Source organism: Topomyia yanbarensis, chromosome 3 (genome assembly GCF_030247195.1).
Source record: "Topomyia yanbarensis strain Yona2022 chromosome 3, ASM3024719v1, whole genome shotgun sequence".
NCBI lineage: Eukaryota > Metazoa > Arthropoda > Insecta > Diptera > Culicidae > Topomyia > Topomyia yanbarensis.
Window position 1 is genome coordinate 265591766 of NC_080672.1, and position 14456 is coordinate 265606221.

At 38.3% G+C, this 14456-nt stretch overlaps 1 protein-coding gene across 2 annotated transcripts in view; it reads right to left on the bottom strand.

Annotated features, from left to right (window-relative positions):
* Nucleotides 1-4549: 4549 nt before the first annotated feature.
* The window catches only part of LOC131694049 (uncharacterized), a 52405-nt gene continuing 42498 nt past the window's right edge, over nucleotides 4550-14456 (bottom strand). For both annotated transcript variants that reach the window (XM_058982404.1, XM_058982405.1), the window contains exons 5-7: nucleotides 11091-11380; nucleotides 7018-11027; nucleotides 4550-6812 (exon numbers count right to left, since the gene is read on the bottom strand). In XM_058982404.1, coding sequence (XP_058838387.1) covers nucleotides 10935-11027; nucleotides 11091-11380 — 383 coding nt within the window. In that variant the 3' untranslated portion in view covers nucleotides 4550-6812; nucleotides 7018-10934. The remainder of the gene's footprint in view (nucleotides 6813-7017; nucleotides 11028-11090; nucleotides 11381-14456) is intronic.

Here is a 14456-nt window from a genome sequence, read left to right on the forward strand (position 1 = left end):
CTCTGCAGAAGGCAAAAAATTCTTCACATTTCCTTTCGATCATGCCCATATGAGCCTGCCTAGTTCTAGTTTTCCGTTCTAAGTTTATAACTGATTCGCTCTAGAATACCTATCCGTCTTTCAATTTCATTGCTTTCGTTTCTCTTAGTCTCAAATTAGCCGAAAATAGCCAACAAAATCGATACAGTAGAACCTTGCGGCAATTAAAACATAGTAACATAATTATCTATTGATTTCCTGTGCTATTTCAGCTAGTCCAGATCGATAACGGAGTAGCAGCCAGAGGTGGTCGTACAAGCTCAAGCTCAAGCACTCCGATAGCTTCTGCTTGTGCGACTACCTCAGGTTGCATCTCCATTATTAATCGAGATTAGCTGACATTGCACAGAAAATCAATAGATGATTATGCCTAGAAGTAACAAATTATCATTCAATGTACAACTCCTGATAATCCAAAGTTACTTATTGATTAATACCAGCACCAACCAGACTCGCGAGTAGATCGCAGCAGAAAAAGAGGAGAGGAGTGTTAGTGCGACATTTGATACTACTATACTGCCGTAATACGCATATTTGTCCCATGTTCTATGGGATTCCCTATGTACATGGGACAATTTTGCGTATAACGGCATAGGCCGTGAATAGTACTACGCGCACTACCTAAGTGACACTGGAGCAGAAAGATTAACAGTTGGTATAGGTATTCGATTAAAAATGGTGCTGGAATTCTCCCGTGAATTGATGTTTCAGGAGGGCCACGAGGGTGCCTATTAATACGTTTTAGGAATATCATAACGAGGAATAGCGAGAAAATGTCTATCAATATACTTAATTCAAATGTTTTTCTTAGCAAATAATTTCGAAAAAAAATAATAAAAAATGGTAAACCAACTGAGGCTACAACTAAAAAGTAGGCATCGGTTTTATCGAGAATATGAGAGAATTTTGTGCGTCCCTAAACATAAATTACCTGCAGGGGAAACCTTACTTTGCATGACAGGCATACTAGCAATTTCACGAGCGTGTCGTTTATTATTGTTTTAACTACTAAAAAGAGAAGCAAGCAGGTTTATTACGATTAGATAGGAAGAATGATAAAAATTGATTTACTAATTTATTTCACAAAATTACACACTTAAAAATATTTACATCTCGCAAGATGCACATAAAAGGAGCGTCATAATTCACTTCAATTTATATAATAGGAACATGTAAAAATGCGTTTTGTTCACAAGTCTACATCTCCATTCAGCCGAGTTCTACATCAAAAGAGACACAATAATTTATTTCACATCTCGAAACATGTCAAATTTCATTATTAGACAGCAAAATACGTCGCAATGTTGTTTACGTCAAATGTAATTTTCATTTTTTCTAAGTGTGTAGATAGTCTAAAACATGCAGGAAATGAAGAAAAGTATTCAGTTTTAGTCTCTTCTTACGACATGGGACCAGGATCCCAGTGGATCAATGCTTGTATTCGACCGCCGCATGCCACACGATCTTTAGGCAGGGTTTGTTTGCAGTAAGATACTAGTGATCAGAGTTAAAAAATGTCTTTCATTTGCCAAAATTAGACGAAAATGAAGACTATATAACCAGAACTTTGCGAAACCAAAAATGAAACAACGGCCTAAGACTACGCAAGCTGGTAAATTCAAAAGAGAGCATTTTCATTATTTCCTCTATGCAATTGTCTTTGCTTGGAGATTGAGAATGATATTGATACCTTCGATATTGATTTTTGTGCTGAGGAAACGAAAATACTTTACTAATGATATGTATTCGTCGTTGTTCGATTCTGCGGATTTATGAGCTAGTGATTGTATTGAAAAACTGAAGTATGGGACATATTCATATTTCCCGTGATAATTGTCTTTCAAAATTTATTTTTTTAATGAAAATCCGACACACACCACGACCTATTCGAAAAGAACCATGAGTAAGAATGGAACAAATAAAAAACCGATTCTTCGGTTCTGTTGCGTCCGTTACGCCAAGATGCTTTGCTTCATTTTCTGTGGTAGCAGAATGCTTCATAGATAAGAAAAGCCGTCTTGAAAATGGTGAACAAATGATTCGAGATACGACTTTTCCCTTGCTTGCAAGCAATGAAAATGTCGAGTGAGTAAGAGAAGAAGTTACGGGATTATTTTAAGAGAATTCGAGTGATTAAAAAGTAGAAAGAAACTTTCTCTCTGCAAAGTGCAATTGAAGCGTCGGAGTGGAACCGTTTATCATCAACTGCACTTTCCGAACAACCTAAGACCATTCGGCAATTATTTTTCCTGATCAGGCAATCATTTGGCGTACAAACTGAATACTACCTGCTGAACTGTTGTCGAATCCATTTCCGAAAATTCTTCAAATGTTATTTCAGAAAATGAACAACCCAATCGAAGCGCCAAATAAACAAACAAAAAACAGTGGTTAAATTTCGAGCCCGTATGCTGTACGTCCAGGTGCTGATGATGCCCAATGAATGTGTTTTGATCGATGATGAATAATATGCGAAAGCCTATTTTAAACAAATCTTTCTCGTGGCAAGTTTCCTAGCAGATTCAAGTTTGTTTTCACGAACAAGACATATAGTTTGGCAAGTTATCTGTTAAATTAATTATGGAATTTGCATTTCGAATTCGTGTCTTCCGAATCAGACACTAACTTAGTGTAGGACTAAGCTAGCGCAATATTGACGCTACACACTATTTGTGTTTCTGAGCAAACCCCTAATCTTGCGAAATGTCCTGCAAGAAAAGGAATTCTGATTAACCCAGGAGGGTGTCACTCCTGTTATCCGCTATGGAGATATACGGACTTTGACAGTAGTCAACATATGATGGGCCTAGCTGCATCTAGGCCCACGTCGCCCGTGCAATAGCATTGGGTTGTTTTGATTTTAACAATGGCAGATGTTGGCTAGGACAAAATGGCTGCCTAGCAGGGGGCTGGATTAACCCGATGAGAATTAATGAAATCGAAACTTGGTTTGGCCAATGCAATGCTTTGTCACGTAATAATTCCATTGTTACATCATTTGTTTGGCACGTGACGCTATCTTGCTGGAACCAAATGTTGCCAAGACTACGGGCTTCCAGTTCGAACAGTAACCAGGCTCTTAACCTGGTATGTTTTTAAACCTATACACGGTGTGCCTAAAACCATTATTAACTAAAAAAATGACCATCGATTCGGCATACGGCATTCGAAAGGTACAGTATCCAAGCATCTTCTCAGTGAATTTCAAAATGATCCATCGAGAGATATGGCGATTGGAAGTTTTATGACACGTTTCATAAGGCTATCAGCACACACCCACAGGTTTGGTCTGATCTTTATAAACAAAAACAAATCTGTCCACTCATTTGGTGCTTGGAATTCGTAAAATATAGTATTCAAGTATATTCCCTGCAAGTTTGAAAATATTTCATTGACGGAATCGAATGTTATAACAATTTGAACGTGGTATGCAGTCATAAATGGGTTTTCCACCAGACTTCAAGTGTGAATCCATGTTTGTCCATTGATTATTTAGATCGTTTATACGTGTTGCGGTTTTAAAGAAAAACTTTACAATTTAATTACATGAATATAATGTAGAAAAGGTGTTATTTATATGCTGTACTAAAAATATGAAAATAGGGTTGTATACCTAACGGTAACTATAACGTGTAAATTAAAAAAAAATGAATAAAAGTTGGAATGTTTACTTCAAAAGGCCATACCTCAGTGGTTTGTTAATCGATTCTTATTATTTTTTCATTATTGAACAGGTAGACGTTTCATAAATAATTTTCATTAAGAAGAATATAAAATAGAGTTGCCTACCTCAAATAATAGACAATATAATTTATCTCAACTGTATGTATTATCTAGTATTATCATTATTCAGTGAATTTTGTATTAACAATGGCGGTCTATCCATTTTCATACACTAGTTGATTGCAATTGCTATATACTACGAATTGTGGATATATGAAATGTTAAAACTTACACAGTCGTGATTCGCAGGTTGGACAATAAAGCTTAAAAGGATTAGTTGAGAAAATGCATCCCATAATACAAGTCAAGTGTTCAACATAATTTATTCATAACACAATGCATTCGAATGCTCTTCCTCTTGGTACGCGATGAAACCCCAGAAAACATTATTTTGCACCCCATATACTCATAACTACACTTTTTCACATATACACAATACATTTTAAATGAAAAAAAAAAATGCGCAAAAAGAAAATTAGAAAGCGTGACGCTCTTGCCCTTTCGGGGTGTCGGTCTTACCCGTAGCCATTTTTAAAATGTCGTTTTTTCCATGATATGGCAACCACCAAATTTTCAATGAAGCCAATTTTTTGAAGCGCTGAAAACATTATATCTTGTTAAGAATCATTTAAACAAGCATTCTTCACAGAATATACAATTTTAGGAGCTTTTTGATCTTTTAATGTTTCCGCTTAAGGTCTCGCACTTGTCCCTAGTTCCCCTTCTGCTGAGCGAATCGTCACTAGTAAATTTTATATGATGATCATCGTTTTAAAAAGTGAAGTCGTTGATTTCGGTTAGATTTAGTTTTATTTTCTATAACCAAAGGACATATTGTGGGTAACTTAGTGGAATAATGACATTTTTCATCAAATTACTAAATACGGTATATTTCTATCTCTGTGATCCAAACTTCTTTATAAATATATTATTTTTCCTCTTAAGTGTGCACCATTTTTATCGGCCCTATTGTTTAATTCAATATCTACCATATCCGATTTTATTTAAAACCTACCATGTTGCTGCATATAAAATCGGTATTTTCGGTAATCTGTGTTTGATTTTGGCATACACCTAGTCAAATCTTCATCCTATCAAAAAACTATAGATGCAAAGAAATTTTTTATTAAATCGCTTCGTTCTAAATTAAACTGGCATTTCAGTGGCTATACAAAAGGATTTCAATTCTCATCTCCTTTAATTTCTAATAGAGTAGAACGGGGCGAACCAGCGAACAAGACGAATCGGCGAACGGAGCGAGAGGAAATAATTTTCGACAAACATATGATTAAAGCTCAAAAGCCAAATGTCAAAATTCACTTTGAAGAGAAATTCTGGAGAAACCGTCATTACTCAAACACTGTGCATAGCAGTCAACGAAAGAGAAAACTTTTCTTTTTTGTTTGCTAGCAACGGCAGTGCTGGGCGATTAACGGTTCGTCCGGAATTTTCCGCCGGAATGATTTTTGACAGTTGGCTTTTGAGCCCTAATCATAAGTTCGTCGAGAATTATATTTGCATAGCGTTTGATCAAATCTCTCGCCCTTAGTATTGTAACATGGTTAACTTGAATAACGGCATAGGGTAACCAACCAGTTTTGGACCCCTAGAGGAAGTGAAATTACGTTAACGTCAATAATATTTGCTTGCCTATGTTTTTCAATGCTATACATGCACGAGTCTGCTCCAAAATTACTGTTCTTGACAGAAAACTGTCAATGGATATTTTATACATTGACATAAGCTCGCGGAATGCTGCAACATATGGCCAACTGGGGGATCACCGGGTCATGGGCCACTTCCTAAGCGACAACCTGTCCGACCATACATTCGGCGTAGGAATTGGGGGTGCCTAATCAGACGCCTTTCCGCATCCAACAGCATCAGTGACTCCCCAGCGGTGGTAGGAAATAGCCCTACCAACACGCCGGACGGGCCACTACCCGCGATGCTTAAGGTTGTGGAGCAACTCGAAAGCATATTCGAGTTTGCAAACGCGAAGCAGAACATCAGCAAGGATCTGAAACAGAACCTGCTGGTGCTCCGCAAGGCTGTTCGAGTCGCAAGACAAGAGCAGGAAGCATACGTCAAGAGGGTGGAGGGAAAAGAGAAGGCCGACAGAGGAACGACGATGTGTCAAAATAGATTTTTTCAACTTTTCTGAAAAGTGTTTTAAATTGAAGGGACCCTGGAAAATAGCAGACGTTTGCCTACAATTTTTCTTGTCAATAATAATGTTTCTGCCACATACATATAGTATGTAACAAAATCATTGAAGCGGCCAGGCCAACTGTGCAGCGTACAATATGTAACAGATGATTGAAAATTATGCGGCTATCAAATTATTTATTGAATGAAGAATTTAAGCAACAAATCATTTTGAATCTCATAGAATGAGGCAGCGTGTACAACCGTACCGACCGTTTCAGTTTGAAGAGGACTTGATAAATCGTAAGGAGTGATTTGACTAAGGACGTTATTGTCACTCCTTTGTTTCCTGGGATGGGACAAATGTAGAACCTTTCCAGGCTAATGAACCTAGGTTATGGCGCCTTTATTCACTCTTTGAAATTGAAGAAAGGAAAAGGCACAAGAGATGGGTTAAGATTTAAACATATCACAAATCAATTTCTCCGAAGCTTAAGCTTTTTTGCTGTTGAAAATTAATTTTTTTTTTCGCATCCGATAGCTGCTATCAAAAATGTTCAGAACATTGTCACCATTATTCTTGATATCTACTATTTTCCAAATGGTTAGTGATATATTTAAATTACGTAATTTGTGAATATTTTGCTAAGAAATGAATATATAGAATAAAAGAATAACGATAATTTCTTGTATGCCGCACCTTAAATCTCTAAGATGAAATGTTTATTTTCCACTTTCATATTGGCTCACTGTCATTCAAATGCATCGGACATTGGGCGTGCACAATTTTCTTGTTCTTCATCTCCGCCACTGACAGTCAAATGGAAGGAAAGCGCAGCTGCGATCCAGTCTGACACTGGAACAATTCCGGGAACCAACACTTGTTTGTGACATCTAGAACACTTAAGGTTGCACAGAGAAAGCGCAAAATTCGCAAACGAAAAAAGCAGTTTTTTTCCACACCGTATGTCAGATCTTCATAAAAATCAATCAGCAGTACTGTAACAACATTCTACATACGCTGATTGATTTTTATGAAGATCTGACATACGGTGTGGAAAAAAACTGCTTTTTTCGTTTGCGAATTTTGCGCTTTCTCTGTGCAACCTTAATGCACTCACAATTTGTTTTTCACTCTCGAAAGTTTTGCAAATTTTTCTCAAAAAATTGACGTTTGCGAAAAAACTTGCATCCATCGCGCATGGCTACTACGATGCATCTCCCAACTGCCAATAACTTTCCCTCAGTATAAAACTTTTTCCCGAAAAGTTGACGCATCGTCGGCTCCCCTAGGCATTGATAAAAATCCAAAACTATTGATTTTCAACTGCCAACAATGTGTCATTCAATAGGTATTTATTTCTAAACAATTGAAAGTTAACCGCTTCAACTTAAGCTCCAATAAACGGGAAAGTAACGCAAAATGTATTGGGATAACCGCCGATGAATTATCGACGATGACGATGAATTCAACGATACAATTATCGTTAACGGAGTTTCCGATGACATTGACGGGTGGTTAACGTTATCGACGATGAGAATGAATTATCGACTAACCACTCCGGGAGCACCCAAGTAAGCCTCACATGGTATGTCAGAAGTGGGGCCTAAGAAAAATGTCCCACATGGGATGCAAGGGGGGGGGGGGGGCGACAGGGCGTAATAGAGTGGTATGATCGAGAGTGAATCAGGTGCTAGGGTGAGCATCCAAGTCAGCCTTACATGGTATGTTAGAGGTGAGCACAAAAGTAAGCCTCACAAGGTACGAAAAAGGTGAGCACACAAGTAAGCCTCACATGGCGTGATAGGGGTGAGCACAAAAGTAAGCCTCACATGGAGTGTTAGAGAGTGAATCAGGGTGTGACAGAGCGAGCACCCAAGTAAGCCTCATACAGGATGTATGAACGCGTGAGCGAGAGTGAGTGTGTACATCAAGTACAGCCATCCCCCCAGAAGTAATACCGAGAGGTAGTGCCTGGGGAGAACAATGGCGAAGCCCAATGGAGTTTAGTCGGTATTACCTTGTTCATGGTGGAGCCCGACACTCCAGTACACCCCGTGTGGTAGCTTGGCATCTACTAAGCACGTGTACTGGGTCTGTGCGTAAATTGCATTTTCCATTGTAAAAAAAAAAATAAATGCCACTGAAAGATTCGCACTGCCTCCGGCCTGCTACAAAGTACGCCTGCTGAGGTGGCCTGCATGGAAGCCGGGATTCTTCCCCTTCGTTAGGCGGCTGCACTCACCATCGCTAGAAGAGCATAGGGATTTTAAGAACGTACAGCCGAAGAAACTATTTCCTGCTACAGAGAGCAAGCGAGATCCATCGGGAATCCGCAGACAAAGATTTGCCACCGATCGCCCGCTTACACCGAACTTGTGACAGGATCTGGCAAGGTCACGGAGCAAATCTGTCTGCAGGGCCGGTGCTGCCGGTAGTGAAGTCAGAGCCGAATACAACCGACTGATGGCCAGCAGGTATAGCAATCACATGCAGATTTTTACCGCCGGCTCCAAGATTGGTGATGAGGTCGGAATATGAGTAAACGGAATAGGGGAGGGGATCTCCTTCCGCCTACGGGCGCCATGCTTGGTTTTCTCAGCCGAGGCGTCAGCTATCGCACTCACCATGGTCCAAAAACAGGAAGATACATCCGTCGTTTTGTTGTTGGATTCTTTGGTAGTTATCTACGCGTTTTAGTTGGGGAAATCCCGCCAGGCTATCGAGTCCGAGTATGACCCACTTACAACAATTTGCTGGGTCCCCGGTTACTGCGGCATCGATGGCAATGAAAGGGCTGACCGCTTGTCGACCAGGGGAAGACACGCCCGCCGACATCTCACTAGACTTGTCCCAGCCGCAGATATTTTAGGTAAGTTGAAGTCAAGGATGGCTGAAACTTTCGTGTGTCATTTACGCAGTAATACCAGACACCTTCAGCTCATCAAAGAAGAGAACAACTGTAGTACTGTTGCGGCTCAGAGTTGGCCATACGAAAGCCTCCCATGCCCATACCGTATCGCGTGTCCCTCCACAAATATGTGTTACATGCGGAACTCGAACTACGAGGGGAAGTCGTCCCTGTTGTGCTATCTTATGACAAACGCCATTTCGGGGTGAACTGAGTTAGATATGCCACATTACTTGTCTAAAAAATCTCTACAAAGTGGCGTTTTCAGATATTTGACATTCTACTTCGCTACTGAGATATAGCGAGAAACGTGCTGAGATTTTTTTTAATTTTTCATATGACTGTCTGAGAATTGGTTCAAGTTATCTTGATGTATAGATGTTTTTATGTGTAAACTATCTAGAAACACAATGGCACAACCATTTTCAAAACAAAAATACATGAATAGTGAGAAAAATGCAGTTAGTTTCAAATTGGGAATATAGTATATTTGGCTATACTATAACCAAAAATAATTATTATTTCTAGATTCCCTGATTCATTTCCTTCAAAATGCGTCTCACCGATTGTTTATAGTCTAAATGAAGCCAAAGATACGAATAAGAGTTAATAATTGGTCCTTTTTTCAATGGAAAATTTTCCATACACGATTATGACACGCCATACAAATTTTGTCATCAATACATACCTATGACACGTGCGAGTTCGACTTTTGTTTATATTTTCTCGAAATGTGCTAAATGGCGCTTGTCATAAGATAGCACAAAAGCGACGAAGTGCTACTGTCCTTTCTCAAGGACGTGGAACTTTTTGACATCCTCTGATGGCTCAACCACACCGTTTCTCCAGGACAAATACAACTGCACCCACACCTATATAACAAAACAATCATTTGTAGATTTATAGAATGCGATGTCAATTATCATATTTCTTTCTTTCTCGCAAGGTTAAGGCATTCAAATAAATAAAAAATTAAATAAATAATAGGGGAATAATGTTCCTCGCAAGTTGATCATATGGCAAGGCATCAGCAGTTGTGAAAAGAAAACCATTGACTTCTTTATCAAGTTTGGAAACATTTAAAAACACTTGTTATTTCAGACTCAGTGCAGAATGTAAGTGCAAAACATATACACACGGGGTTTATGAATGATATGCACATAATATGTAACCTGTTTGTTTACATTTCGCTCTTACAGCCTTCAAAAAAAACCTGACAATTGTGACATTCGTGACAGTCACAGCTGTCTTTGTGAATTCCTTTTCGAGTTATGATAAATGGATGTTTGTTACGGCCAACTTGAACATTCAAGGCGCATTTTTGAACATATTGCATATTCATATGAGTATGCACGTTGTTTCGGGAATATAGTTGTAAATGTATGCCGTTCTTGGTGCCACATTTTTTTATCCAATATTTTGAATTCAGGGTATTTTTTGTTAATTGATGTTTTGCCTACAATTGAAAGATTTCCTAGCTTTACTTTAATTGGAGATCAAATGAATAAAGCTCTTTCAAATTCAAAACAATATATAATTAGGATGTATTTGCTAAAGAAGCAGATGTTAAAAAATTCTTACCTAAAAGACTAGTATTTTGTATGACGCAATTTTACAATATTTTACACTTATGGTTTTAATTTACCGGTCGTTTTGTGAAGGCCATTCATATTTTGAGAACGTAAGTTCCATCAATTTTTCTCTCAAATCCATGGCGTGGATTTTTTTGTTATCAAACAATTTTCAGCAACACCAAGTTATACTTATGCTTTATTTAATACATCAAGTTGAGGGAGTATCCATAGCTATCCATAATTCAACAGTATGTTAACCAGTAGTTGCTCATAATGTGATTCTACTATAGCTATACAGTCAGCGCTGAAATCTTTAATTCATATTCCCCCCTTTGCAAATCTAATATTTTTTGGTAAGTTAAAAATGTTTCAAAAGGCTTCATTTATATCGAATTTATTATGTTTTAGTAGTTATGCTGTAAGATTTGTGCAACATTTTGTTTGTTTCTTATCGGTGTGACCTAGTGATTGTTGACTAATTATAAGTATATAAGGATCTTTAGGCTTCTGTTGGATGAAAGATCGACGATTCAGTGACTTAGAGAATGGTACAAGCCGTACCGTGCATAACTTCACTGATGAACATGGGCGTGCCAGCTCCCAAACCACCGTCAGTTTTTTCGTTTTCATTCTACAAAGAAAATGAAATATTTTCATGGGCGGTACCTAAAATTGGAAACATCACCGTACTAACCTGATCGTATTCGCAGTCGAAGTATCGGCTCTGGCAATCCAAACACCGACACTGGTCGGACATTTTGCATGTGATGCCGCACTCTTTGGCGACCGCTTTGTACAGTTGCTTGCTGGATTTGTACAGAATTTCGGGACCTTTGATTTCTGCCTGAACCGGCATCGACGCGGTGGACGTTCCTCCATAGGCCTGTGCATCGTACGATTGGCATTCTTCCGAGCACGAGTTGTCATCGTGGTTGTCCCCCGAAAGGCAGGTTTCCTCGATGTGCATATCTTCCATTTCCTCGACTGCATAAAAGGATATGGTGAAAAAAGGAAGGAAAAGAAGACGTGTAGACTTTGGCGGCAGGTGCTCTAATAGACCTAAAGGGACATATAAATATTGACAAATGACTCGGTGACGAAACTTTTTGTACAACGTCTCTGGAAAAACATGAATGGCGGTGTTACCTGCAATTATAAAACTACTAAACCGATTTCTTTCAAACCTTGCATACACATTCTTTGTTAAAAATACCTAACTCCTACGTTGAATTTTTGAGATAATTTTTCATTTAAAAGGGTGTTTACTCAGAAAAAATATGATTTTTTCGTGAAAAATAGTAATTTTTATTTAAAATAAGTAGGAAACCCCCTTAATTGAAAATTTATCTCAAAACCTCAGCGTAGGGGTTAGGTATTTTAACATAGAATGTGTATGCAAAGTTTGAAGTTCGGTCAAATAGTTATGAAATGGCAGGTAACACCGCAAATCGTGTTTTTCCAGAGACGTTCTACCATAAGCTTAACCACCGAGTCATTTGTCGAAATTTTTGCATAGAAAAATTACAGAATGTTATTGAAATGATAAATTATAATGTACAAAAGTTTGGATAAATTCGCTTCACGCAAAGTTCTAATAAAAATCGCAAAAAAGATTTTTTTTCACACTGAAACCCTTAACCCCCCCCCCCCCTTAAACGCAATTATCTCAGAACTAAGTTTTTTTTGAAAAGTACCGTTGCGGTGAACGTAATATCTCAAAAACTATTCCTTCGATTTTCATATTTTTTTGAATTGTTTGTATTTACATTGTCGTGTACTTGAACAGTTCCTTTCTCATCCAAAAATTTTCGATTCTTTGCAATGAATGTTTTATTTAAAATTTTGAACACCACAAAACTCAATTTTGTGGTCAACATGTCTCTTTTGCAAGGATTTTTTTTCTTATTGGGAAACCGATCCGTTTAAGCACATCTCAATACATTTTTCTTCAATAATCTTTTTACTTTATTGATTTCAGTTGAGCGGTTCGGTTTGAAGAGCGTTCACCGCAAACCTCTGCCAAAAACACGCTTCGGCGGATGGGCCATAACTCCGCTAACCTTCAATATTTTTTTAATTTAACTTGTTTTTTCGAACTTCGATGGCACTACCAACGAGCTGTCTTTCGCTTTTTCAAATAAAGTTGAAATGTTTCTCGAACATTTTACCAGTTTCTGACATAATTAATTCCTTTTTCGGAAATAAGTAAATTGATGTAGTGCATAGAATTGTATAAAACACTGATAATTGTCTAGCCATTTGCCCCAAAATGAGTACTATAACTGGTAGTTTTGCACTCCATTGATTATAAACAATCATGTATCGTGAAATAACTCTATTTTTCAAATCAGGTGTCCAGTCTGTTTAACTCGGTTAGATAAGTTTAGATTTTTGTAGCACGCAAAGCATAGATTTAAGATTTTTGAATACTTGACATTGGGCGAAGACAAAAACAATGTTCCATATTCGTGCTAACTACACCGTAGCGGTTGATGTTACATATTGATATACCCATGCGTCTATTAATAGATAAAAGACATAGGTGACAAAGATTTCGCTCTAAATAGAGGTGGTTTGTGATTTGAAAGAACTTTTTACCAGATGTTCTTAAAAGTGTTTTGAGTGATGAGTAAGCGACAAGCCCTACCAATAACAATAACAATACCAATAATTACCAGACCTGGCGAAATGATATTATAACTCCGACCAAGCTTTGTACGCCAGATCACGAGTCAGTATTGTAGGCAGACGACATATCCAGGAAGCCATGACCTATTCCACACTTTTCTAAACTTTCTTTCTTCAGCTCCTTGCTCTTCCTTGAGTACTATGGCTCTTAATATTGAAAAATATACTTCACCTTTCAGTCCCTTGCTAATTAAATGTCGTTACAACGACCATTGCGAATAATGAAAACCAATTGGAACATTGTTTATGAAACATTCTCAAAAAATATTTTTTTCTATTCGTTGGAAATACTTTGGATTCCGTTCAGTGCAACGGAAGTTATACATAACCGTTAAACAATAATACCACATTCCTGATCGAAGTTTTTCAATAGGCCCTTATAACGGGTTTTCAATAAAAAAGGAGAATGATTTCAATACCTGTCTGTAATTAAAGTAAAGAGCGTAAATGACTTTTCTCTCCAAGAGAATTGCCCTCTAGACTCCATAGAAATGGGTTTCTTTTCTCTCGGGTGCTGTCAGTTCAATCGAAGATGGCGTCGATACAATAAGCACTCAGCGTGTTGTACGCTTTTTGCGAAACGTGTGGTCATCGTGGAAGAAGTTTACGGTAAACCACATTCGAGACGAAAACGTGTCCGTGAGTACAGTTTACCGGATCCTGACGTCACTGAGTGTGGAGTGGAAGGCCGGTTGCGCCCGTCCGGCGAAGATAATGAAGAAGAAGTCGAAAAAGTTGTTCGACAACAAGAACGGAATGAGTTTGCGTGACGCTGGAGGAAAATATCACTGCTCCCATATTTTGATTCACCGAACCCTTAAGATGGAGGACATCATCTGTCGGAAGAAGACTGGGTCCCTCGAGTACACGGACGAGCAGATAGCGATCGTGAAATCGCAGTACCGGTGGATGACAACCAGTGCTATACTAAAATCGTCTGCAAAAGTCTGCAGAAAAAGAAGGCGACTTAAAGATGTAAGTGCGGTTCTTCCTGCACCCCGCTTTTTCTTAGGGGACTTTAATTCACATTGACATTTCTAAAACAGCCTGAGCACCTTGGGTTTTTCAATTTTAGTATTTTTGGCCGACCCACTAGAGTAGGCGAGGTATTTTCTCCAACCATACACCAGTAGGGGATGGTAAGGCGTTGTGAACATAGTCTTCGGGGTATAACTACCAAAAACATCGATCGATTGTCAGTAATTTAACTGGTATTTGTACAGGACACCATAATACATCCACAGCATAAACCAAATCAAAATAATCGTAATCGTGTTTAATGTATGGCAGATTGTGTGAAGTGCGTGGGATCGGCATTTTTTATTTTAGTGGGAAGTTGTGAACCATAGCAAAAAAGTGGGAGAAAAAGGAA